General features: G+C 25.2%; 1 protein-coding gene across 2 annotated transcripts; it reads right to left on the minus strand.

The window, feature by feature from the left end:
• Positions 1-231: 231 nt before the first annotated feature.
• LOC145833085 (alpha-aminoadipic semialdehyde synthase, mitochondrial-like) lies at positions 232-22,530 on the minus strand. 2 transcript variants are annotated; one of them, XM_082940287.1, is made up of 26 exons: positions 22,378-22,530; positions 21,851-21,958; positions 17,943-18,119; positions 16,733-16,817; positions 15,997-16,064; positions 14,712-14,858; positions 14,467-14,545; positions 13,518-13,645; positions 12,091-12,266; positions 10,499-10,627; positions 10,090-10,110; positions 9,166-9,286; positions 8,890-8,955; positions 8,564-8,631; positions 5,945-6,075; positions 5,125-5,257; positions 4,506-4,616; positions 4,111-4,219; positions 3,749-3,825; positions 3,421-3,503; positions 2,917-3,065; positions 2,597-2,692; positions 2,277-2,386; positions 1,869-1,957; positions 1,453-1,632; positions 232-642 (listed from the first exon to the last, which is right to left on the minus strand). In XM_082940287.1, the coding sequence occupies exons 1-26, from the start codon at positions 22,501-22,503 to the stop codon at positions 527-529; spliced, it is 2,883 nt and encodes a 960-aa protein (XP_082796413.1). In that variant the 5' UTR covers positions 22,504-22,530; the 3' UTR covers positions 232-526. The 2 variants fall into 2 exon arrangements, with proteins under 2 accessions (XP_082796413.1, XP_082796420.1); XM_082940294.1 differs by lacking the exon at positions 10,090-10,110.
• Positions 22,531-27,016: the final 4,486 nt, after the last annotated feature.

Below are 27,016 nucleotides of genomic sequence, written 5' to 3' on the forward strand. Positions count from 1 at the left end.
AAAACAACTGAGAAGTTTATATTTATTAAGAAAAAAAGAAATATTTTGATAACTACATGATTAAATAGATAATTTAAACTACTCCTAAAAAAGAATTTTTATTTCGTACTTTCTTTTAAACAATTTAGAGAATAAAATAAATCATAAAAGAAAATAGCGATTTTATAACAAAAAAAAAAGAATATTAAAAATAGATTTAAAAGATCATAAAACATCATGATGTATATGTGCACATAAATGAATTTAAACGTATGTAAAGTATATGGTGTATTAATATGTTGAAAAAACTTGATTATAATTTTATCTTAAACTGAGTATAATATAAAACAAAATTGAATTTTTAAATATGGATTGTTGTGTTCAAACATATAATATTTTATAAGTACAATAAGCTATGTGTTTATAGTACAAGTTTAAATGACATAAAATTTGTTTATATACAAAACAGAAATTTAAAAAAAAATGATCTAAAAGTTTTGACAACTACTTCAAACATATATGAACTCAATATGAGTACTGAGGTAAATTAATTAATTTCAACTTTTGTTTTGGAAGTAATTCCTAATTTTTTAAGCTCTTTGATGATTGGAGCATATATCGATTTCTTCATTGGAGTGACAACACCATTGTCTTCTATTTTACCTGTAAAATTAAACATAGTTACAAGTTTTCATACAAAATTAATTTATAATGCTGTTTCTAATTCGTTCATAAAATAAGAATATATTTTTTTACCTGCTGGTATAGATCTGTAGATGTAGTATAGGGGTCGGCAGTCTTACGTGAATCGCGGGCCAGTTTTCTTAAAAAAAATTGCTCGTGGGCCGCACCATTTAGAAAAAAACTTTTGAGGGCCGCATTTATTTAAAAATAATTCTACTAATCAGTAGGAAAATATTGTTTTAGATCGAAAACATATCAAATTTAGCAATATTAGACCATTAAAAAAAAGTATTTATTGAATTAAAAGCCTAAATGTAAATTTTTAAAACAAAAAGTATAATTCATATTGTTTTTAATTTGTATATTTTTTGCTGAAAAGGAGCTCGTGGGCCGTAGATTTTAACTTTGAGGGCCGCATTTGGCCCGCGGGCCGCAGTTTGCCGACCACTGATGTAGTATAAAAAACTTAAAGAGGAGCATACTTTTTTACTAATATTAATCAAAACTGCAATCATAATCTTATCTACCTTATAAACAAAGACGTTAAAAAAATACCTTTTTAAAATATGCTTTAATCTGAGATCATTAACCATAATTTATTTTATTTTTGCAATGAAAGTAAAACAAATACTTCAAGTAGATGTATCTCGACTCGAATTAGGATATTAGTTCAAGTTGTTTATTAACTTTGTACTTATTAAAATAATATAAAAAGAATCACAACCAATTTTGTTAATTTATTATACAAAATATTATATGGTAATAAAATATGCCCTCATTGCAACCAACCTTGCAGAACCATTCGGGTAGCAACGGCACACGGGTACCCCACCCCCTTCGCCATCGCGGTGTAACCCCCGTTTGTTTCCCCGTACAACGTCATGTCAACGTCATGCTTGATTTGTCGCCCGTCTGGGAATTCCCCTTCTATCTCGTGACGCATTATGACCAAATCGCGTTCTCCGTCGGCTGAAAAAATTAATTTGAATATATAACATATGTGACAGGCTTTTTTTATGGTAAAAGGCCTTTTTAGTTTAGCAGTAAAATAATTTGATTCTTTTGAAACTATTAAAACTAGTTAAAATTCAATCAACTAAAAATGACTTCAGTTTTATATGTCTGTTAAAATTTTAACGTATTTTAGTTGTACAGTACATTTTATTACTAAACTAGTTTATTTTTGAAGTATTTAAACAACAAACCATAAGCTAGCTCTTTAGCCAGTAAACTAGCCAACGCATTCATTGGTGATTTTGTATCAGATATTTTCTTGCTGCTCAGTAGTCCTAGGCTGTGTGAAGTATAAAGTAGTAATATTTTAGCTATTGAAAACAAATATTAAATTCAAAAAACTTTTTTTTCAAATCACAAGTTATAGCTCACAGTTTTATGAGTCAGAAACAGTGTTTAGAAAATTATAAGTATTTTGTTGCAGTGAGAAGCAAATCTAAGTTGTATCGGTCTTTATGATCGTGTTTTCATATCAACGTTTAGAAAACAAAAAAAAACGTTAATATCAGTTAAAACAATACAAAAAAAAGTCTTGAAGGACAAACTACTGTTTTAAAATTAACATAATATTTTCTACTAGATGTAAATGTGAAACTAACTCTTTAATTCCTTTAAATGTGGTTTCGTTTCCTTTACAAGCCTCAGTTAAAACTTTATTGTTAAGCTCTGATGAAGTTTTAGTCTTTGTCATGTTCATCAACAGTTTTTCCTGAAAATAACAATTAAACATGTTATTTTTTTCACTTATTTGTTTGTTGCTTCAAGTCGAAAAAAAAATTAAGTAAAACTTTCAGTAAGTGAAGTAGAAATTTAGCACAATTATGAGTTTTCAAAATTAGAAAAAGGACATAAAAGATCTAAAAAATAACCATTATTTCAATTACTTTTCTTTAATATTTGAATAAAAAACTAAATTTACCCAGGTGAGATCACCATTAACTTTTGTCATAAAATCATTTTTATTTGAATCAATCAATCCAAGGTTTTGGACTGCGCATATCAGTTCCGTGAAGCCCTTGAAATATTAAAGTAAGTATTGTAGTTAATAAAATTTACTAAAATGTGTTTCTTTTGTTTAGTTGTCATAGCTTGTCAAACACTTTAATTAAGTAATCAATCTGTATGAAAATCACTTTTATTTTATTTCTGACTGTAATTAAAATTAATCTAATTAAAGTCAGTTGTATTTGAGGATATCTCTATACATAATTGTAGTATAACACGAGTATCTCATCTCACCTTGTATCTCAATGTTCCTCTCAATATAGTGTGGGCATCTTCCAAACCATATTGTTGTTTGTATACGACTGAATCTCTGTTGGGAAGACCTTCCAAGTTGAATGCAGGCATGAATTCAATAGGGATAGCTCCCATTTGGTAGGATTGACCTATTGTAAATAATATCATATGTTTTGATTTTTAGAAAATAAATATTGAGATCTCAACTACTAAAAAAAATAATATACTTTTTATGCAATATTTAATTTTGCAAACTAAATTTCGGTCAAAGACCTCGTCAGTGCTTAAATAAAAAAATAATAATTAATTAATAATTACTTGTTGAAAAAATAAATAAGCATTAGTATCTTTTAAAAACTACAACGAAAATCAACCTATTTAATTTTAAAGTAATAAATACGTTAATAATTAATGCTTCTAATATGTAAACCATGAGGTATACATAAAAAAGCATGATTTTGTTTGCTTAATGTTTTAAAAAACTACTTTGCTATATTTATTTACCTGCTGGTCTTTCCACTATTTTGTTGTTTAGGAGGTACTTTGTAGGAGCCAACACAACCATTAGTACACCTTGTGGACTCCAACTGTTAATATTGTTTATTTATTTCTATAATTAATAGTGTTAATATTGTTTAATATAGTTATATTTGCTGTCTCTTCATGCTTTACAACAAAATATTTTAGGCTTCATATACAAAAAATTTACAAATAATACATTAATTAATGATATCTGTTTAAAAATAATAAATACCAACTGGTAAAAAAGTAAATTACTTATTATATTAACTCGTACTACGTATTGGTACTTGTATTTTATGTTACTTTGTACCTGAATTTGTATCTTAGAGGATTGTCTGAATCTTCTGGAGCTGGTAAACCTCCGCACCAACTGACAAAACTTGTTATCTGAAAAAAAAATATTTAAAATAATCAATCAAAAAACGAGCTGTTTCTATAAATAAACAAAAACATAATTTTGATATTAAACTCAAATTTTAGCTCACCTTAACATTAAGGTTAATAATTAAAAATTTTATGGCTTATAAACTGTTAAGATAGCCTTTTTAATTTAATAAAAAACTTTTTATTGAAAACTTAAATAAGAAAATCTAAAGGTTATACTTGTAATGAGTGGTTCTAATAACATTTAAAACAACAATTAGTTGTAACTAATTAAATACTATTACTTACCTTTCCCCCTTGGGCTTTAATATCATCAAAACATTCCATTGCTAGCATGTGATCCACACCCGGATCTACTCCCATCTCCATAACTAGCTTCACTCCAGCTTCATTTGCTCTGATAAAAAATAGTAAAGATTATACTTTTGTTTGTTTTACAGTATTTAATTTATGGTGTTTAAAAGTAGTCTTAGACTTCTATTGAAATAAAAAAGTTTAGTGCTACACTTCAACTTTATAAAGAATAAAAAAAGAAGGTTTTTTTTCTTAATATAAAAATATCATTAGTAGATTTGTTTAGGTATGATGGAAACTTGTAGTTTATAACTGTCATTTATGGCGGAAGTTTGTATAAATAATTAATTGTTGCTAAAATTATGTTTCATATAATTTTTTCAACTTACTTATCATGAAGATCTTGTATGGGAGGGCTGACGTATGATGCGGTGACGAAATGCTTCTTGTGATTCACACAAAGGTTTGCTACAGGTGGATGAAGGGTGTATGGGAGAAGACTGGAAAAATAAATATCAATATTCAATTTGTTACATATTTTATGTTACAGTTTGTTACCAACAGAACAGTATTTCATTTTTATACTATTGCATAAGAAAAGTTACAAATAAATCTTATCCAAACATAATATGTGATTAGAAGTTATTCTTAGTGGATGAACATTGAAAAAATGTTAACATGTTTTAAAAAATTCTTGATTTTTGGGATAAAGTTTTCATATTACAACAAGCTTAAAAACATGCGACTAAAAACTATTGAAATTTCTTAGTGGCTTCTTAAAACTTTATCAATACGTACAAGCAACAACATACTTCACTATATATTGCAAGTTTATATTTCATTTTTTTATATTCAAACTTAAAATTTTTGTTATACTAAAAAAAGCAACAGCGTTAAAAAAGCATTCAAACCTGACAACAACTTGTTTTTTTATTACATATATAATTCCTTAATAAAATACAAGAACAAATGAAACGGATAAATAATATATTATTAACAACAACAAACCTGACAACGACGTCATGACCTTTCACGAGATCTTCAAGACGTTCCGGTTCGTTAAGCACGTCCAATTGTACGGGAGAGGTGTTTTTGAACTTCTTACTTTGCATCAACTTGATCTCTGAATCCAATGCAGATGCTGTAATGAAAATTAAATGTCTTAGTTGTAGAACAAATAACTTTCAAATGTTTTCATAATCAACTGAATTATACACCAAAAAGAAAACTAAATACAATAGTAATATAAGTCATACAATATATGTAACTTGACAACAAGCATATGCTTGTATACTTCAGCTCAATATTTCAATTAACTTTAATAAAATTTACAAAGATTTTTCTCTTCAAAGTTATACTGTAATTACATATTTGATGGATGATAGATTAGTTGTTAGTTTATTTAGGAAACTGCAGTTTTTTACATAAAGTATGTATTTATAGTACTTAAAAAAGGTAAAGTTTTGATTACTAGTCTAAGTTATTCGGTCTACTGCTAACAAAGGTCTATACTTGTTAAAATTCTTTGTACTAGTAATAATTATAAACTAACCAAAAGTTATTACAGTATCACTGTATCTTGTAATGTAATCTACCATGGGGTGTTATAATAAATAGTTGTTTGTTTTTTTAGTTAGCACCTAACCAACAGTAAAAGCAGTTTCATTATATCTATTAGTTTAGTCAATCATGGGATGATATAAAAAATTAACTAAAAAACTATTGTTTTAATTAGCAGCTAGACAACAGTTACTGCAGTGTCATTTTGTCTAGTTATATATGTTAAAATAGACTATTTTGAAATGTTGTCTTAGAACAAGCAACTTACCAACAGTAACAGCTGTATCGTTGTACCTAGTAATGTAATCGACCATGGGATGTGACACAAATCCTGCTCCTAATACGAGAACTTTGTGTTTGTCTGATGTGTTTGTAGATGACATTGCTCCCTCTTTCTCTCTATTAATTAAAAATTTTGTTGTCAATGGTGGAATCAAATAACACTTAAAATAAAATTTTGAGACTCATTTACGCATTATTTGAAATGTTTCATATTTTAAGAAAAAAAATAGTTTAAGCATAATAAACACAATCTGAAATATTTACTAAAAGTCTTTAAAAATATTTTAGTAAAAGTGAAAAAAATATTTATAGTATTTAATAAAGGTATTAAATAAAAGTATTTTACCAAAAAGATAACTGTGTGACAAGGTTAGATAAAAAACGCAGAGGTCTAACTGTAGTGAAGTATAAATCAAAAATTTAAAATCAGAAAAGATTTAACTTAATAAGTTTGTGCTCATTTTCAACTTTTTATTTTGTTTAAATGGTGTATAAACAAACTCATTCACAACAAAGCATAACTTTTATGTATTACGAAAAACGTAACTAAGCTAACTAGTTCTAATTAACTTTAATACTGTGTAGTTGCAGTAAATATTTAACAAATGTTTAAGAAAATAAACTATCACAGCAAACAAAAATTAATTTAATAATTAAGAAGTTAAAATTTATATATGATATATAGTTTTCAGTTCTACCCAGAACACACTTAATGTTCTGTTGTGATTTTTTCACAGTAGATAGAATAATGATTTTTTTGAAAAAATGAGTAAATTAAAAATTAATTGAAAAAGAGAGTAAAATTTTTGAATTCGTTTTGAACAATATGTGCAACAAAATTTGTAGATTTTTTCAAAGAATCGTTAGATTGTTTTATTATAACTGAAACCTAAAAGCAGGATTATAAGTTATCAAAAAATATATAAATAAAGTTTGAATAAAGGGAGTTCAGTCAAACTAAAAACCAAAAAAAAACTTTTTTTTTTCAAATACATAAAAACAAGTTTAAAGTACAAAAATTAATTTAAATATTACAGCAAAAAAAATCTTATATGTACTTACTTATAAAAAAAATATGAGATTATTTTTAAATTTTAGATAACATTTTTAGTAAATACTTATAGAAAATTCTAGTTTATTGTATTTTATCATAAGAAAAAGATTTTAGATCTGTTTACATGGTTCGACAAAATCTGAAATCAGAACAGTGTAGGAATTTAGCTGCATAAAAAATATCTTAGGTGGAATAAAACTCAATTAGGATATACCCTAAATAAGTTTTACATTTACTAAATTATGAATTATAATTTCAAGTTTCAAATTAATCTGCAACCAATAACTAGTTTAGCAAGTAAATTCACAAATGCTTCAATTAAATAACTCTTATTAAAACTACAAACTTTTCAATTATGGATAACTAGTTTGGTTGCATTTTGTGTAACTTACTTTTAGTCGTATAGTTCTGTTACTTCTGTCAATGTATTTTCTTTACTTCAGGCTTATCGATATATATTTACTTATATTTATGATATTTTTATTTTAAGCTGCTAAGAAAATCTAAGTTTAGTTGTTTCAAACAAACTACTGAAAATCAAACTAAGCTACAATTTTGATTTTGATTTTATTTAGAGTCAAGCATGTTAAATTTAATATTTTTTAACTTATAGATTTAAAACTTTTAATATATTAGTACAATTTACAAAAAAAAAATAATAATGGTTTTTTTAAACATGTTACTTTTAATTAAAAACTTAAAGTATTTTAAATTTAGATAAAAATTTCGAAACCACTAAAACTATCAAAATAATAATGTTTAGAAAACTATTATATATATTAGTTTTGTATTTAAAAGCTCTATTATCATTCATTTAAATCCAAAAATAAAACAACGTCATATGTTGAAATATGGTATTTAATGCATATCACAATTTTTTTAAATTTAAAGAAACCTAATCACCAAATGTTATTACTACTCAATAGTAAAAGTTATTTTATAACAACAACATATTAACTTTTTTGATGTCGTTTTCTATTGTAAAAGCATAAATCTAATTAACAGTATTAATAATGTTTCTTTATAAATATCAACTAGAAAATATTATAATAGTCTCACTAGTTTAAAAACTGAACTTCTCTAAAATTTTATATCTCTTCTATTCGATTATTTATTCTCATATATTGTTGTTAAAAGAGTATTTCAATTCATTTTTTTAATTATTTTTTAAGAAGATCTTGTATCTAAGATGTATCACGTTTAACTATTAAATTTTCTATTTTTCTCAGTTACATTTTTAAATAAAAAGGCTTAATTAATTTTTGACACAAACAAAAACTAACAGTTATTAAAGTATTACAAAAAATAAGTTTCTTAGTTTTTAATTTTAAGTATACTTATATTATAAGTACTGATTTATGGTAGCTATTAAATATAAAATAAAAGTTACAGAATATATCTTCAAATATTGGGTTTTCTAATTTATTAAAAAAGTAATATTTTACATATCAGCTGTTCAAGTTATTTATAAGATTTAGAAGACACTGCCATTATATATAATATTTAAATATTTCAAAATTATTTTTATAATTGAACAATTTTCAAACAAACCTTCTTTTTCTCATTTTGCTTATATACTCGTATTTTGGTGTCAATTTTCCATTAGATGCGATAGTCGCCTATTGTATAAGTGTATAATTAAACAAATCAATTACTACTAATAAAACATGAGAATTAAATAAGTGAGAAAATGTTGACAAAACTTAATTATTAAAAAATATAAAATTAAATCTTATTGCTGCTAAGAACCTTAGTTGAATAAAATTAGTTAAATCATTGTTGTATCATAACTTAATCATATCAAAAGGTTATTTTTGAATCAAACATATAGTGTATACAACAACCGTAACTATTTTATTTCAATTATTTTTACTCACATCTCTGACAACAGGACTTATTTCACCTTCAGTCGATTCAAATGGCGTTTTTGCATTATTACGAAGCTGAAAATATACTAAACTGAAACAAAAAAATCATAATCATAAGTTACTAAAGTAGGTTTAAAACTGTATGTCTTGCGCTTTTAGTAGCATTAACTTTATCAAAATTAAGAAAATATAAAAATAAAAGTTTTTGAAAAATTTACCATTTGAAATTTTTAATTCTCCTTAGTATTTTTTTACTTTTGACGATTTCATATGAAACAAACTAACAATTTCCTTCATAAAAGGCATGAGATTATCACCAAAATATTGAGAAGCTTCTCTGGGCAGTTGAGCTGGTAAATTGTCAATTGAACACATCAATATACCGTCTCCTTTGATACTATTCTCACTGTGATTTCGTTAATATTTGGTGATCTAATAGGTAAGAGAATAATTAAGTGATAATACAATTAATATCAAGTTAATGGGTTTTTTGCAAGTTAAAAGTACTATTTTCGTTATAATAGTTTTGAAATTATATAGAACTTGATAGTATTGTTTTCAATACAAAGTTTCATAATTTTAAGAAGAATCGATTGTGTTTTGTTAATAAAAAACTTAAACGGGCTTATAAAGACTTTGAAATGGTTGTACTACTATAATAGTATAAACGAAATGAAATTATGTGAGTTTATTTAGCAACTTAGAACTGCTATTCAAGTTATATGAGTCTAAGATAAAGTTTCCCAAACTTTTTATTTACAAATTGCCCCCTTCAACAAGTTTACTCAAAGACTACCATAAAAAGCACCTAATACCTTTTTTTTTTGCTCTTCATCTGCAACTAGAGAATATCTAGTGTAAGTTTCAAATTATGACTACATGGCTCCCCTGTGGCTTCTTTACTGATCATCGCCCCCTTTCTTACCCCTTAGCTGCTCGTAGCCCCTTAAGTATCTGTCATGGCTCACTTTGGCAAGCCCTGGTCTAGGAGCTTACACAAGTATTGCTCATACTAATCATATCCTAATACGTTGAACTCTACTTACTTTATGTTTAAGATTTACGCTGATACAACAACAACCTTTTGAAATACCACCAAGTTAATTCTAACAAGAAACAAATGTTATCTTATAAATGTTAACACCAAAACGAAAATAATAAAAGTTTTTAAGCTAGTAATGTATTAAGTAGAAACAAAATAAAACTTACTAAGTGTTGTGCTTTTTATGACTGGTGAACATCACAACATTGAACACATCATTCATGAAAAATACAAAAATGTTAGTTTAAAAATAAAAACAGCAACTAGTGTTCACTGTACAAAAAAGTTTTGTTTTTTAGTTAAACATGCATTTTTAGAAAACAAAAAGTTTAAAAATAAAATAATTGAGTAACTTTTTTTTTTAACTTTAACTATCATCAAAATAAACCTTTCACTTTTAAACTAAACAGTTATCAGCTAAAAATGTTTTACAAACCCAACAAAATATTACAACTGTTAACTCTTCGAATGAAAAGCAGTTAAAATTAAGGTCAACAAATTACTCAACGGTTGCTTAGTAACACAACAAAAGCAAATGTGTATACAAACAAGTTCAATATATATATAGAAACATACGTTGATCCTGATGTGTTATCCTCATTGTTGGGTCGGTACATTTCAAATGGGGCATCAATGGTTGTGCAGTCGTTCATGAATTCAATAGAACCGCCTGGATCAGCAGAAATGTCGCATACTGATATTAATCTTTAAAAAATAAATATTTATTGTTTAACGTCACATATAACTGTGTTTAATGTTTACTAATTATTGTTGTGTAATTCTTTTTATATAGTTATTATTATTGATAAATTTATAGCCAGGATCAGTAGAAATATTGCATACTGTTATTAATCTGAAACTATACATTAACTTTGTTTAAGTACATTAAACCACGTAGTTTCTGTTTGTTTATAAATGTATGTACTAAATCGTGTTTTTATTTATAAAAATCAAAATTGGAAACATGTAAAGTAACTATATACAAATGGTTATTTTTAACCATAGCTTTTGAAAAACTGAAACTACAAATTATAAGAGTTATTGTACATACAATTTAAAATAAAAATAAAAGATTTCGCATAACATTCCTAATAAAAATCAATTAGACTAATACTTTTGTTGCAAACCTTTTTTTTTACACAAAAACATATAGTTTTGTTTAGCAAAAAAAAAGTGATTCATTTGCACGCCTAACAAAACAATAAGTTAGTTAAAACGAGCTGTTATAAATTATATATACATACCATACATATATATATATATAAATGTATAATAAATATGTATATGTATATATATATATATATATATTATTATACCTCTGAGGCAAAACAGTTGATCTGTGAGGACAACATTCTGGACTTTCACTAATAATAATAAATATATGATGTAAATTTATAAAAAGTCAAATAATTTTTTTAACACAACTTTCAAATTGTGATTATAATACATTTTTCTTTGCTTAAATAGTAAGTAAAATGACTTAATTTAAATAGTAAATTATTTATGCATTTAAACATACACTATTTTTAATCTTACCTAAAGAGTTTAAACAACCTTTCAATCAAAAACTGCATTTTTTAAACAACATTTAATTAGTTCAGTTACCTTATAACCAAAAATTTCAATAGGTTTTATTTGAAAGGTTACAGGTTATAGCTGTATACAATTTTTTTATTAAGATAACCAAAATGATACCTTTTCTATGTTGTGCAAAGTAGTAAGTCGGTTTTTAATCTCTTATAAACAGCTTAGGTAATTATTTAAAACGTTATTCAAATAAAATTGCCTAAATTCAAGTAACGCAAGTTTAAAATTGTTTAGGCTACATGTAGTCTTACTAAATGTAAAATTTTATTTTGTTAACAAGTTAGTATAGAATATAAACTATGAGGCAACTTCGGGCTATACTATCTGTCATATAATTTCATAAGTATAATATAAATAGTTTTATTTTAATCTAATTAAACAGTTTTATTTCAAATGAAGTAGTTTGCTTTCTAAACTTTATATGTAACTCCAATGAAAAATCATTTAAATGACAAAAGTTTCGTTACGCAAACTTGTCTACTTTGTAAACGAGTTTATAAATAGTTTGCACATAAGAAGCTGCGTTTAATATATAACAACTCGACCTCACGATATGTAATTTGTTAGAACTACTGACAAACCTGTGGGGAAGTTTGGGGCATCCAACAACTGAATCAGCCACGTGGTGTCGCACTAGTGGGGAAACTTTTGGAACTCCTGCAGATTGCAGCATTGCAGCATCTTCCGTTTCTAACAATCTGGGATCGTTCGGTCGCCAGAAGATTCCGTTGACTATGCAGGAGGCGTATGGGGCTATCTAGAAGTAAAAAAAATGTTTGTTTATTTTTGTATACTTCTTTATCATCACCAGTTTAGTCTCCTAACTATATAGCGGGAAGAAAGTCAAAATATGCTTCTCTAAATACCAAACGTTGTTTCAAATTTTGAGAGACTTTTTATGATTCAAAAGGATTCTTATTATGAGAATAAACTTACCTGGATCTATGTAAAAAAGATTATCACAAAACTTTAATGTATAAACATAATGTAATACAGTTTTATACAATGCTTAGCAAGATTTATAGCTAATATGTGAGCTTTATAATCTAAACTAGGAGTTGGCAATGTTTTTACTTAGCAGGCCAGATGTGAAAACTTAGCTATTGGCCGGCCGTAGCGTTTCAACTTCATTAAATCCACCAAGATTACTTAGTTATCAAATTCATTTCGAAAAACAATAGTTTTATATATATTTTTTTCTATTGTAAGTTTAAATCTTCCTAAAGTTATACCTAATACATTTTTGTTTTTACTCTTTATTTCAAATTCCAGAAAATCTAGTGTAAGTTTTAATTTTGACTTAGCGGGCCAGATTTACGTGCTCGCAGACCTGATTCCACTTGATATTTGAAAATATTGATGGGTCGTACGTTGCCTGTTTATTGCATTGAAAACACATTATGAATTTTAGAATAATTGGAGTGCAAATTAAAACTATTTTTAACAAAAATTTCAAACTTTCAAATTCAAAGTTTAGTAAGTAGTTTTATACATTTTCAATAACAAACTTATCATAATCACAATATCTTAAAGTTATAATTAAATATATTTTGCTGATAAGTAAAATTTATTAATTGTCAGATCTATAAATTATTATTGGTTATTGAACAATAAAAGAAACGTGCTCAAATATTTTGATCTAAGGACCAGGTGTACAAAAAGAATAGGTTATAGAGTCGTATACCACTCTATAAATAAGATTATTTGTAGAAAACTTTTTTTAAGTTTTTACTTTTGAGATGCAAAATAATCATTCTCAAAGAGTTTACGTTTCGCTGATGTTTTTTGAATTTTAATTTCATTTAAAAAAGTTATTCTAATAATTTCGAAACTAAACAACAGTTAAAACACAGCAGTACTTAATTTTTTAAAAGCAAAGAAATAATCACTAGACACAATAAAAAACACTCGAATTAATACAAAACGTCTTTAGTAAAGAAATATTTGTATAGGTTAGGTATATGGAAAAAATTAAAGAAATAAAGCCTTGAGAAAATCAAAACCGTACCTCTTTAGCAAAGACAGATTCATATAGATAAGGCTTATCAATATACTCTTGAAGATCAAAACCACTATCACTCTTTCTTCTAAGATGGTGATGCATATCAACAACACACCCGTATACTACTCTGGTATCTGTAAAAGCAAACAGTATCAGTATAGTACTTCTTAATAACAGTATACATATCTATAAATAATTAGCAATTTAAACACATTCATTTAGTTATTTGGTATGTTGTAACTACTTATCGTTTTTATTATCTAAACTTCTTTTAGCTCTTTAAAAACTCTTTATACTAAAAATATTTCAAAGCTTATTTTAACCCTTTTCTTTTAACAACATAACATATTGTAAATAGACATAAAAGCATTAGTTGTTAAGATTCGCTACATAAACAACAAACATGATTTTGTTTTAATGTAAACATGTTTTTTAAAGTAGCGGAATCAATTCATTTAACAGATGAATAGAGTTAATATAAACAGTTGAAAGCTTGTCGATTGAAAAGAAATAACTATATCATTACTCATTGAAACGAAAACTAGACCATAAAACTAATCTACAATTATTGTAGGTGAGTAATTGGATATATGAATAAAACTAAAACTTTCAGTTGGAAGTTTATTTTTTCTGAAGGTCAAAATTTATTAAGTTTTAATGTAACTAATAAAAGTAGACTTTACGTCACAGGTTAAACATAGTTGAACCAAACTACAAAAATGTATAAAAACATAGTATATAACAATACCTTGTTCAGCTACAAATCTTATACCTTTTGATTCAACAACATATATAAGTGATAAACAAATATCCTTCATAGTTCAAACATATTAGAAAATTGTATTATTATACAATTGCTCAGCTACAAATGTCTCTTTGTTTAATAAACGTACATATACAAGTAATAAACAAATATGCTACATTAAATATCGATAAAAACTCTGTATTATCATACCTCCATGTTCAGCTACAAATCTTATGTCTTTTGGTTCAATAAACTGGCAGGGAAGTTCTTTGAATACTTCTTGGGCGCCCTGGGAAGAATATAAAGTAAAACTTAGTAATTTTTAATATAATTAATAAAGTTAGTTCAACTATTTAAAACTGGTTCCAAACTTAAGGAGAAAACATCACTACTAACATATATTAACACATATTTGTTATACATAGTGCTTCTAAAAGATTACAAAATATTTTTACCTGTGAAACATTCCCAGTACCGGTGAATACAAAGACCAGGGGTCCAATTGAAGATGGCATCCGGTCCATGGATATCTCGTATCCGGCGTCCCTGACCGCTTGTATGGCCTGTCCTGATGTCCTGTAATTGTGCGCTATGCCAATATGCTGTAAAAATTAAAGTGTTAGTTGTATGTTATGGCAATTTGTTGTGAAAATTAATTAATTGTGCTGTAAAACAATTGTTTTTGTTTGTAAGCTACGTTAATGTGCTTAAAAATTGAAAAATTAAAAGTTTGTTATTTTTATATTAAAACGTGGTCAGAAGTTTTGTAGTTGTGCTCTACATATACAGCCAATGTAGTCTATATACTGTAAAATATATTAGCTTTAAGAATATCAAATTTAATTGTGTGCATTGCCAAAATGCTGTAAAGAATAAAGTGTTAGTATGGCAACGTGGTTTTTAATTTTTTTAAGTAGTTTACTTTTTTTTTAAATTTGTTTGTTATATTAAAAAACAACAATTACTTAAAATTTATTAAATATGTTATGCCTGCTGTGTATATGTTGAAATTATTAATATTGAATGTTACTTTATTTCAATGCATTAGTGATGTTTATTAAGGGAAACGAGTAAAAACTAAAGAACTACTTTAAAGATAAACTTAATTGAACTAACATTCTGAGCTGTAAATAACTACATAATTTGTATTTTTTAAAACAATCAACTAGTATTTTAATAAGCATAAGACTTTAAACTAATACTATTTTGTGTCGATTTTTTTATTTTAAAAAACTTAATAGTACAAATTTGTATAAAAAATGTAATGAGTTGCTGTCGCTCTACAAGCATAAATATTGCCTAAGAACAATATCCGTTAGAGTGCGCCGTTAGTTGAATGGTAAAAAGAAATTAAAAACTAACTAAAAATTAATTTAGTGTATAAACTGTTGTCTATATTTGTTTGTGTTTTATTGAGATAATTTTTGATATAGTTAGTGGTTTGTTTGTACTGATGATGGATAAATTTATAATTTCAAAAATGTATTTATGTAACCTGTTATGTCAATAGCATAGAAACAATATTATAATTTTTTTACCAAATTCATTGTTACTAAAAACAAAGGTTAAGGTAATAGAAACAGTATTAACAAGATAATTCTTTTTTAATTAACTTAATTTAATTGTATACCAGTATAAAAAATGAAAATTATACGAATGATTTTTTCTTAAACTTAGTTTTTTTTACTGAATATAGCAACTATATTTAAGTTAGTTTCAATAACGAAAGTATAAACAAACCATGAAGGGAGTGTGATGCCCAAGAGCAAGTAATCTCAACCCAATTCCGTGCAAAATATCAATCATACCTGTAGATATAATATATATCATAATTGTGATATCTTTAAAGTAATTTTAGTACTTTTTTAACAAGAATTATAATTGTGATATATATATATATATATACTTATTTATTTCTATATCACAACTGTGAAAGTATTATGGCATGTATTTTATACCTAAATAATAAAATTTGTAAGACTAACACGTTCGTATATTAAACAGTGTAAAGAATATACTTTCTTTTGAAAAAATACTTTTGTGCTTAATATTGATTTGTATATAAAATTTCTAAACAAAAACACTTTTAAGAATGTATACATTACCCTCGTATCCAGTATGTTTTCCAGTATCCAACTTTTTTTATTTAAAATATTTATTTAGTACCAAATTATTTTATACCTGCATATCCAGCGTATTTTCTAAATGCAATAGCTCTTTTAAATTATATATATATATATATATATATATATATATATATATAAATGACAATAAATTAACTTTTAACCTGCGTATCCTGCGTATTTTCCGAATGCAACAACTCTTTTATACATTAGATATATACATATTTAAATAATAATAAAGTATATTTATATATATATACCTACCTGCATACCCAGCATATTTTCCGAATGCAACAACACTTTTAAATGATATATATATATATATATATATATAACAATAAAGTAAATACTACCTGCGTATCCAGCATACTTTCCAAATGCAACAACTCTTTTACCATTACTTTGTTCCATCTTCTCATAATCTATCAGTCTGATATTCTGTTTAAATAATGATATTTTAAAAATATTTAATTGTTGTTAAAAATTTACTATACAAGATGCTTTCAACTCCATAAAAAGTTATTAACAGTTTTGTTTAAATAAACCATAACAAAATTTGATTGTAATAAAGTTTCAACAACCTGATCGTTTTTATGAGTGACTATAAAAACATAAATTATCCTTTTTTAAGATTAAACAATAGTTAACAGTATCCGAATTTGATATAAAAAGTGTTTTAATACATTTCTCACACATAAAATTTTTAGGAAGCTACAGCTAATCGAATTAAGTGGTTTAAAAATGTTTAATACTTTAATACAGAAGTTAAATAAATCAAAACAACTTATAAAATTTATCTCAAGTATAGAACTAAAATTTAGAGCATTAATAACTAAAGACACGTAGTTTCAAAAGAAGCCTAAAATGTAATATATCTGTACTCTCAGCATATAAAAAGTACAAAAGTAAAAACAAATTCTGTAAAAATTATGGCAACAGTGCTCTGCTTATATAAATATTAAAAAAAAAAAACTTTTATGAGTATCTCAATCAGTAACAAAATTAGTTTAGTAATGAAACGCTTTATTGAGCTTGTATAAATTACTAGTAAAAAGGTTAAATATTTTGGCAAAAGTGAAAAATATGATTAAGCAAAAAATCAAACCTTTTCAAGTAAAGCATCAATCTACTAATCAACTGTTTCAATTAATAAACTTTTACTGAGTTTTGTTATTGAAACTACAGTTTCAGAAAATCTTATACATTTATCTAGCTAACTAGCTAGTAGCAAACTATCTCAAGTATAGCTTTGAGAATTAAAAAATAATAATTAAATTATACGTAGTTTTAAAAAAAATGTAATATTAACATGTAAAAGAGTAAGAAGCAAGAAAATAGTGCTCCACTCAACTACCTTAATTTAAATGAAAAATTATAAACAAACAAATACAAAAATCCTCTCAAGTATAACAAATCATTGACCGAATTATTAGTGAGAAAATTTACAATTTAAACTAAAAATTGAAAAAATAATCAAAACTTCTCAGGTATAATAAATCAATGACCGAATTATTAGTGAGAAAGTTTACAATTTAAAAATGATAATTAATAAAACAATCAAACCTTCTCGAGTATGGCATCCAGCATTTCCATATTTTCAGATTGAGCTTTTATGGTGTGACTGAAGAACACGTAAGTTTTATCCGCTAGGAGGCTCTTTATCGGAACTTGCTTCACCCCGAATATGACGTCAGCGGAAGACAAATCTTCAGATACAACCGCTCCAGCTGCAACGTACTCCTGTATAGGTATAATTATAACAAATAAATTAAGATTATTTGAAAAAAATAAATAGTAATCATAAACTTTCAGACACAATTGCACCAGCAACGAATTTCTAAATATATAAAACAAAAGTTTTAGATCAGTGATTTTTTTTAAGTTTATATGTGTCAAATGCTTTTTTAAACTTTGCAATACAGCTATAAATTCCTGATAAAAAAGTTTAAAACAAAAAGTTACGTATTCTTAAGTCCAACTTTTAGTTGATTTATTTGAACAATTTAGTTTGAGTCTTTTTGAAGCTTAGATTATAAAAATATACTAAGTTATTTTTAAAAAATTCGAACTCAAGTTAAAAGGATTTTAAGAGTAAGCTTTGTTGTAAAAATATTAGGTTAACCATCGACAACTAGTGCTACAATTGTTGTTGAGTATTCTTGTTCATATATGCATTTGTAAGCAAATTGTTTTATTCTACATATACTAGTTATGTACTTTAAAAACGAAGTAAGATAATATAAGATAGTATGTTAATAATATAATAATCTATTCGTTTGTATAGATAGTAAAATAGTTCAGAGATAGAATTTTAGATATATGATAACAGTTTTAGGCCGATTTACAATAAAGTGGTTGTCAGTTTATAAAACTGCTTTGATGAAAACAGAGTTCGGCAGCTTTTTATAAGTCGTGGGACAATTTCTCTGTAAAAGCTCACGGGCCGCACTGAATAGATAAAGTTTTTCACAGGCCGCAGTTACTTGAAATAATTTCAGTGCTTTTTAAACCAGAATTATAAAAATAATAAGCAATAAAACAGCACTATTATAAAGAAGAATATTAATTAAGAGCCTAATTGTATGTTTTTACAACAAAGACTTTGTATTTTATAGTTTGAGAAAAAGAAAAATTCTGAAAATATTTGAAAAAAAAATAATCATAAGAACTGTAAAAAATACATAAGTAGTCAATAAAAGTATATATAATACCATAAAAGTATTAATAACATTTTATTTTCATAAGTCAAATGAACTTTAAAAAAAAATAGTAAGCTTTTTATCTAATATGGTTAAAATAGTAAAATAAAAACCGATAAAAAGTATTATTTGAACAATACTTATTTAAACTTTTTTAAAGCAGAAGAATGTTATATTTTCAAAATTTCGCTCAAAATTCATTTGCAGATGTAAATTTGTGTTTGGGAAAAAAAGAATGATACAGTAGCATTTGATACAAAAATGTGTTTACTTTTCTTTTAATTGCTACAGGTTTTTAACAACAAAAACAAAAAAAAAGTTTTGATGAGCTGTGGCAAATTGAAAACATACTAAAATAAACTACTTGTGAATTTTGAGTGTAGGCTACAAACTTTAGCAACTGTCGAGACAACTTAGTTAAAGTTTATACAAGTTCACTAAAATTAACCACAAAATACACCAATTATTACTAGATTTCTGGCTAAATAAGCGCTCTACAGTTTATTATTTGCTAAAACACCTAAGTTTTTGCTTATTTAATGTTTTCAAAACTAATTTAGAAAATAACACTAAAATAATACAAAGTAAGTTTTTTTTTACAAGAAAACCGGTCGAAATCAACTGTGTTCTCAGACCCTATAGCTAACTAAATAAGCTAAATGATTATTAAAAAATACTTGATATTCAAACCCTTATATTATTAATTATATAAATGGTCGGGAGGACAAGTTTGAAAAACAAACATTTTCGCGGACCGCAGATGTAACTATATTTACATCAACATAACCTTTTTTACTCTTCACTAGAATATCTAACGTAAGTTTTAAATATCCCGTCAATTATAACTGGTGTTTCTTTTTTTTTTCTTCATTCAAAACTAAGAATATTAGTGTACATTTAAAATACCTATCTAGCGTATCAAGTTTTCATGCTTGCGGGCCGCATAATGCCGACCCCTGGATTAAAACTGTTATAAACTCAAAACCAGAAAATAAATTTAAGACCAGCTGATTAATAAATGTGATTACTAAAAATTTGTGTTAGAAATAATTTTGTTTTAATGAAAACTGTTGAGTTTAAAAAACCAAAAGTAAGCATAAAGCAGATACAATGGTGTATCATTGTGAGGTTTTTACTCACACGTAGCAAAAACAAAAAGTTTATTCAAGTTTAAAATAGCTCATTCGTGAAAAGTTGATAATATAAAGTATTGCTCAAGCAAGTTTAATAAGCAATCAACTTAAAGAAGCAGAATATATTATAAAGTTTAATTGGTTTGCTTTCAATTTTTTTTCATGTTTGATTTCAATTGGTATAGCTCAATTTTTATTACTTTTTTGCACGTGATACAAAAAAAAAGAGCTTCTAAAGTTATAAAATAAAGTTATAAAACTTTTACAGCATCACATGGTAAAAATATATTTTTGTTTTATAACTTTTGCAACGTAGCTCAAGTATTATTATTTCGAAAGTAAGCTAACTTTTACTAAAAGATTTTTTTTGGTTTAAGAACAACTTTTTATATTTTAAAATATATTATTGTAATTATTAATTATCTGCATTAATAAAATACAGTATAATATTAAGTTGATAACTTTGATAAGTTATACTAACGTTATTAAGTTTATTTAAGTTCACAGTTGTTTGTTTTATAACATATGGTTATATAACACTTGTGAAATAGTTTAATAAGCAATTTAAACAAAACAACCTCACATGTAAAAATTTTTTGAACTACTTTTTCACATGAATAAGTTGATATCTATTCAGAGTTAAAGCTTGTTTTAAGCAGTTGCTTTTTAATAAATATTATCACTTTTAAGAACTAAAAAAAGCTTTGATAATTGTTTGTTTTTTCTAAAATTCTCTAAAATGTTTGTAGTTTACTTAATGTAAAGTTTATTTAGTTTTTTGTTACCAAATATTTTGTTTAAAACAGATAGATTTAGCAAAAAGCATGTTTCTTCAGACCTTTTTTAGAGAGTACAGTCTTAAATTAATTTTCAAGTCGAGTTATTAACCAACATTTAATAGTTAGTAAACTTGCTTTCTTTATTAAAAGCTTTATTACTAAACAAGTTTTTTTAGTTTTTTTTCTTTTGAATGAATTTTTCTTTATAAACATGACATTTACATGCTATAGCTAATATTTATACAAATGTTTATCTAGTCTTTTTTTTGTATTAAAAATACAAAGCTGTTTACTAAACACGCATTATATTGAATCAGATACTTATTTTTAATCACTTTTGAGTGAAAGTATAAGTTATAAGATTGTTACATTCCATCGAATAAAGATTACCACATTAATCACCAATAGATTTTCTACTTAATTCTTTTCTTTTTAAGTGGAAAACAAGAACAATCTTGAAAAGTTTCGTTTCATTTTGAGTTTGGTTTGCAGGCTTAAGTGTAACCTTAATTAACTTATGCAATATATACTTTTAAATGTATATATAATATTATTTTATAAAAGGAAGCTTATTTAGTTTCCAGGTTGTACTATCAGCTTAACGTATACTTACTATATATATGTATATATATAGAATTAAGTTATTTAACTTAATAAATTAAATTAAATCACCTTGAGGCCTTTATTAATAAAAACTCGAGTCCTTTGAGTTTTACATCTTTAAATAAACCTTTTTATTATGTACATATATATATATATATATATGTGCATAGTACCAACTTGTACAGGGAAGCTTATTTAGTTTAAAGGTTGTACAATAACCTTAAAGTATACTTACAATGTATATATACAATACTTACTTGTACAGGGAAGCTTCTTTGGTTTGCGGGTTGCACTATGACCTTAACTCCGCTGTTCACTAATTTTTGAACGTGTGATGGCGCTAGAGCGGCTCTACCCTCCCATACCTGTTTATTTTAAACTGATAAATGTAAGTAGAATTTAGTATATAAAAAATTAATACTATGATAAGAATAAACAATAACTCGTAATAATTGTAAGTGAAGTTTGATTTTATAATAAGTTGTGGTTTGATAAATCTCATATAATTTTTCCTCTAAAATTAAGGTTGAAAATTGTAACAGTTTTATTTCCAGCAAAACTAAACAAAATGCATTGTTTATAAATAAGGTTTTATTTTTGAAGTTCTCTATGATTTATATTTTTACTAATAATTCTTCAAATCTTTAACGTAAACTTTATATTTTCACTTTAAACAGTAATAACTGTACATGGTTATTAAGTAAATTAAGTAATTTACAAACAACATTAGTGTTAAATGCTGCAATATATTATAGTGATATAAACTAATAAAAGTATAACAAACATTTGCATCTTCCCTCCTTATTGCAATTATTTGTTGTGAATGTTGAACACCCAATGACAGCATCCTTTGCTGGTGGTTTAGTTTGAATTTGCATAACTGCCGCGCTAGTTTACTCTTGTTCAACATTCTATATTTAATTTTCAAAACAAGGTTTATACCTAGAAAATATTTTTAAAAGTAAAGTTATATTTTTTGTTAGAAAAATATTTTTCTTTAATAAGTGAAAATTTTGATAAAGCTGCTTAAGTTATTTTTTTATTAATTTTAATTTTTTCATTTGTATCATTAAGAAAAGTTTGTTTTGTAATGTATGAGTAGTATGATGAAACTTAGTATTTTTAGGATAAATACAGTTAAAGTTTTAAATAATAAAAAATAATTTTTTTAAAAACATTTTTTTTTGTACGAAAAGTGATTAACTTCTCAAAAAGACATGATCATAGGCTTACTTTGTTCATCATTTTAAATACTTGCATTTTCAATTTAACCAAAGCTCACACAATCAAATTTAAACCAACATTAGGACTTCCTATAGAAATTACATAGCTTTGCTAGCATTTTAACACAAAGTTAAGTTAATATCAATCCTAAACGGTAACAAATAAATTTTAAACTAATGTGAAATTCGAAACAAATTTAAATGTTAGTTCTATCAAAAATTGTAGTTTTTTTTTTCCCTACAGTAGTTTATAACAATTTTTTTAATAATTAATAAGCATTATGTTATGTTTAGGAATAACAGTTTTAATTTTAAACCAAACATTAAGTGTGTGTCGCCTACATGTTATTATTACGTCATAGGAAACAGTGTCATGAAAATAAACACTGCAAGCTAAATAATTGTATTTTAAGACTTTGTTTTTTACAAATTTATTTTCTTTTCAAACTTGTTTTATGAGTTTTTAAATTATTCAAATCATAACCTCTAAAGTATACTTTTTACTCCAGTAAAACAAGTCTCTTAAACTTTTTTATTTTTTATTATTTAGGATTACAACTACACTTTTTCGGTTTTTTCTGTCCAATAAATAGTATTCAGTATTAACTTTACTAATTTTACTTTATTAACATTTTTTCTTTAAAGTAAAAACTGTATATTGTTATCACAGCATTGTACTTAGTTTATATCAAACTATAACTATAATTATAAACTTCCACGTATTTAAACACCACTTAAATTCCTCTATAAACATAAACAACTAAACGTTTTGAAAAAAGTTTAGTACACAAACTTTGTTATTAAAACTTTTTTTATTTTTTTGTCTAATATTCCTAAAACTTTTAAACCGCTTCTAATTTACTTCTAAATACTTAGGTTTCTACATGACTAAATCAAAACTAAACTGATTATAAGTACAGTTAAAAAACTAAAGCTTTTCAAACATTTAAAATAGTTAGTTGAAAAAACCAAAAAAATTTTTTTTTAATATTCAATACAATGTATAAAAAGTATAAAACATATTAAATTTATGCTTATTTAATCGAAAATTGATAAGTATTTGATATATTACAAATAGTCAGTATAAATGATTAAGTAAAAAAACGTAATACAATATAAAACAACATTAAATAAAAATTTCTAACATACTGCAGCATACAAACAATTAACCTGTTCAAAAAAAAGCTAAAATCTGAATAAAAAGCAAGAAATTTACAATAAACATTTTTTTTTCAAACTGAAGATTACACAGCAAATAAAGATCTAAGAATATCAATATAAAAAAACATTAAAAAGTATACCAATGAAGTTAGAAATTATAATATAATCAATGCAGCATATATGAAGCAATTACAAAACAAGATTTTGTTATGCAACATTAAAATACTAACAAGCAAAAATACAAATGAACTCAATATTATATCAACTTTCTAATAAACTCTTTACAATATCTGAAACAAAATACAAAAAAAAAAGAAAAACTAAATACTAATAGTGCAAATTTAAATTCATCAAAATTATTATGTGCAGCGAATAATGAAATGCAGAAGTGAGTTGGCGCTTGTAACCTTCAGCTACTAAATACGCGATTCTCATTGGCTGAAACTTCATGAGCGGTGAGGCGTGTATTATGCGAGAGAGGTGAGCTGAGTGAAAATGAGAGAAATGCTGTGACGTGATATTAGTGTAGGCGAAAATTTCTCTGGTTGGTATAAAAGTGGCTTTCCACGTTTTTGAGTAAAAAGCGAGTTTATGCAACTATTTACTTTTTATTTTAAGAAAGTAACGTTTTTGTTATTGTTAAACCAAGCATTTTCATTAGTTGCTAATTTTCATCTTCGTGTTAAAATGTTGAAGCACAATATAAATTTTATAGTGACGTAACAGAAATAAAAAGTAAAACTTTATTACAAGTTTATTCGGCTGGTGCTTTTAAATTAAATAGGCCGCGCTTTTGATATAAATAACGTTTAAAAATTTAAAAGCTAATGCTCAACGGTTATCAAATAACATTTTTTGAAATAATTGTCTTTTCAAAAGTGGTACACTAACTGCTTTACAATCAAAAAACAAATGAATTGTTTTTTTAGTTTTAACATGTTTTCTTATCAAAAATGTGTTTAAAAACTCTTATATTTGATTATTTTTTCGAAAACAAACTAAGCATTTTAAGACAGCTGTACATTTTTATTTTTACTTTATTAAGCAAGCTATGTTCTAAAATACCATAATTTTAGCTAATACAACATAAAATTTAGTTTATTTATTAACTAAATAATGTAACACGTATTTTAGTTTCTTGGTTTAAATTTTAATATATTTCTACTTTTATGCTATATTTAGTGTTATGTATCATATAAATTACTTTTTTATCAATTAGCTTATTTCGAAACAAAAACTTTTTATTGTAATTTTACGTGTTAACATTATAACTTTACGTTTAAAACACTAACAAATACGTGTTAATATTAAGGTAATAGTTTGAAACTTATTGTACAAGTTAACTTCTATTGTGTTTCAAACTAATATTTGTGAAAATATACTTATAGTTTTTATCAAAAAATTCGTTTTTTTGTTAAGGTTTATTCAAAAACTTAAAAATTTATTTTGTAAATACTTTTTTTTGCAAATATTTTAGAGTAAAATAAACAGTTTATTTGAATAACAACTTATCCTTCCAATTAAAATTTTATAATGTAACCTAAATACTCACTTGATAGATAAAACATACTCTAATATTTTAGTAAACCTCTTATCTACTTCATCAAGTAAAGTTCTACCTGTGTTGATAGCATAGTGATATTTTTATCATAAAACTTGTGTTCTTATAAACTTGTATCTCGTTTAACGTTTTTAATATTGATAGCATGATAATCTTGACAAGATAATCTTTGATATGTTTAAATGTAAATAAGTAGATTACTTTTATACACACTAGTAATACTTTAGGTTTTGCTCACTTGAAGATTAAAATTATATTTTTTTGTTTTAGTAAATCTGTTTTAATGTCAGACATTTTTTATGATTTTGATTTATATGTATTGATCATTAAAATTTCGAATTAATTTTAAAGAACTTTATATGTACAAGTAAAACTTATTTGAGATCATTCCAACATACAAACAAACTTATTTTAGACTATTTCAAGGTAAACATTGTACTAGCTTATAAACATGAATTGAATTTTGTTTGTTGAAATTTTCAAGGTCAAATTCCTGTAAGTTTAAGTTTTCAATCTTTCGATAAAATAACATTATTTTACTTAATATATATTGAATATTTTTTTAAATGTTTTTAATAATTCAAGTTATTGAAGTTCATAGTTAATTTAAGAGCATATGGTTTTATTAATCAAGTTTTTTACTTTATCTTTTCGTTATGCAATAAAAATGTTTGTTTGAAATTAATTGCTATATCAATAAATAGGTAACTAGGATAAACTAAAACAAATATTTATTATAAAAGTAAACAAAAGCAGATGGGTTTAAATAAGAAAACATCATCACATTTTTGTGGTAGTTAGATATGAAATAATAAAATGATAATTTTTTTAATTGGTCTTACTTTGTTGATATTTTTTTAAATTTAGGTTGGACAACTAAAAAAACTAATTTACGAACGAGATAACAAATTGAAGTTTAAAACTAATTTACAAAGAGTGATCTTTATTTTTTAAGCTTATATGGTATTACAAGTTTTAAACAAAAGGATGAAAACTACTTACAATATTTTTAGAAGTATTTCTAATGTCTGTATGTATTTTCTCCTATGTCTATTTATAACTTTCAGGAGCACGTATTAATACTTCCGTGAGTAATTTCTTTGTAGAAGTTTTTTCTGAGTTTTTATGTTGCCTGGGCAGTTAGTTTGAAAATAATTCTCTAAAATTATTTGTTAAACCGTATATTTTTTAGCAGTTTTGTTTTCGTGAATGACTTTTGGTAGAAATATTCTTACTTAGTTTTTTGTTTTTGTTCTGCCTGCGCAGACTTAGTTTGACATAAAATGTTGAAAATAATTTGTTTGACTTTTAAACCGTCTGGTAATTATTATTTATGTGTTTCACTAACTTTTTTGTTGTTACATTACATAATACTGAAGTTTTTGTAATAAAAATATAAGTCTTTTTTACACCAGCTTTGAGCTGTCAAAGACAAATAGTAAAAAGAACATATAAAATTTAATTGAAGTGTATATATA

The sequence above is a fragment of the Thalia democratica genome, chromosome 1, assembly GCF_965202585.1.
Source record: "Thalia democratica chromosome 1, ktThaDemo2.hap1.1, whole genome shotgun sequence".
Taxonomy (NCBI): domain Eukaryota; kingdom Metazoa; phylum Chordata; class Thaliacea; order Salpida; family Salpidae; genus Thalia; species Thalia democratica.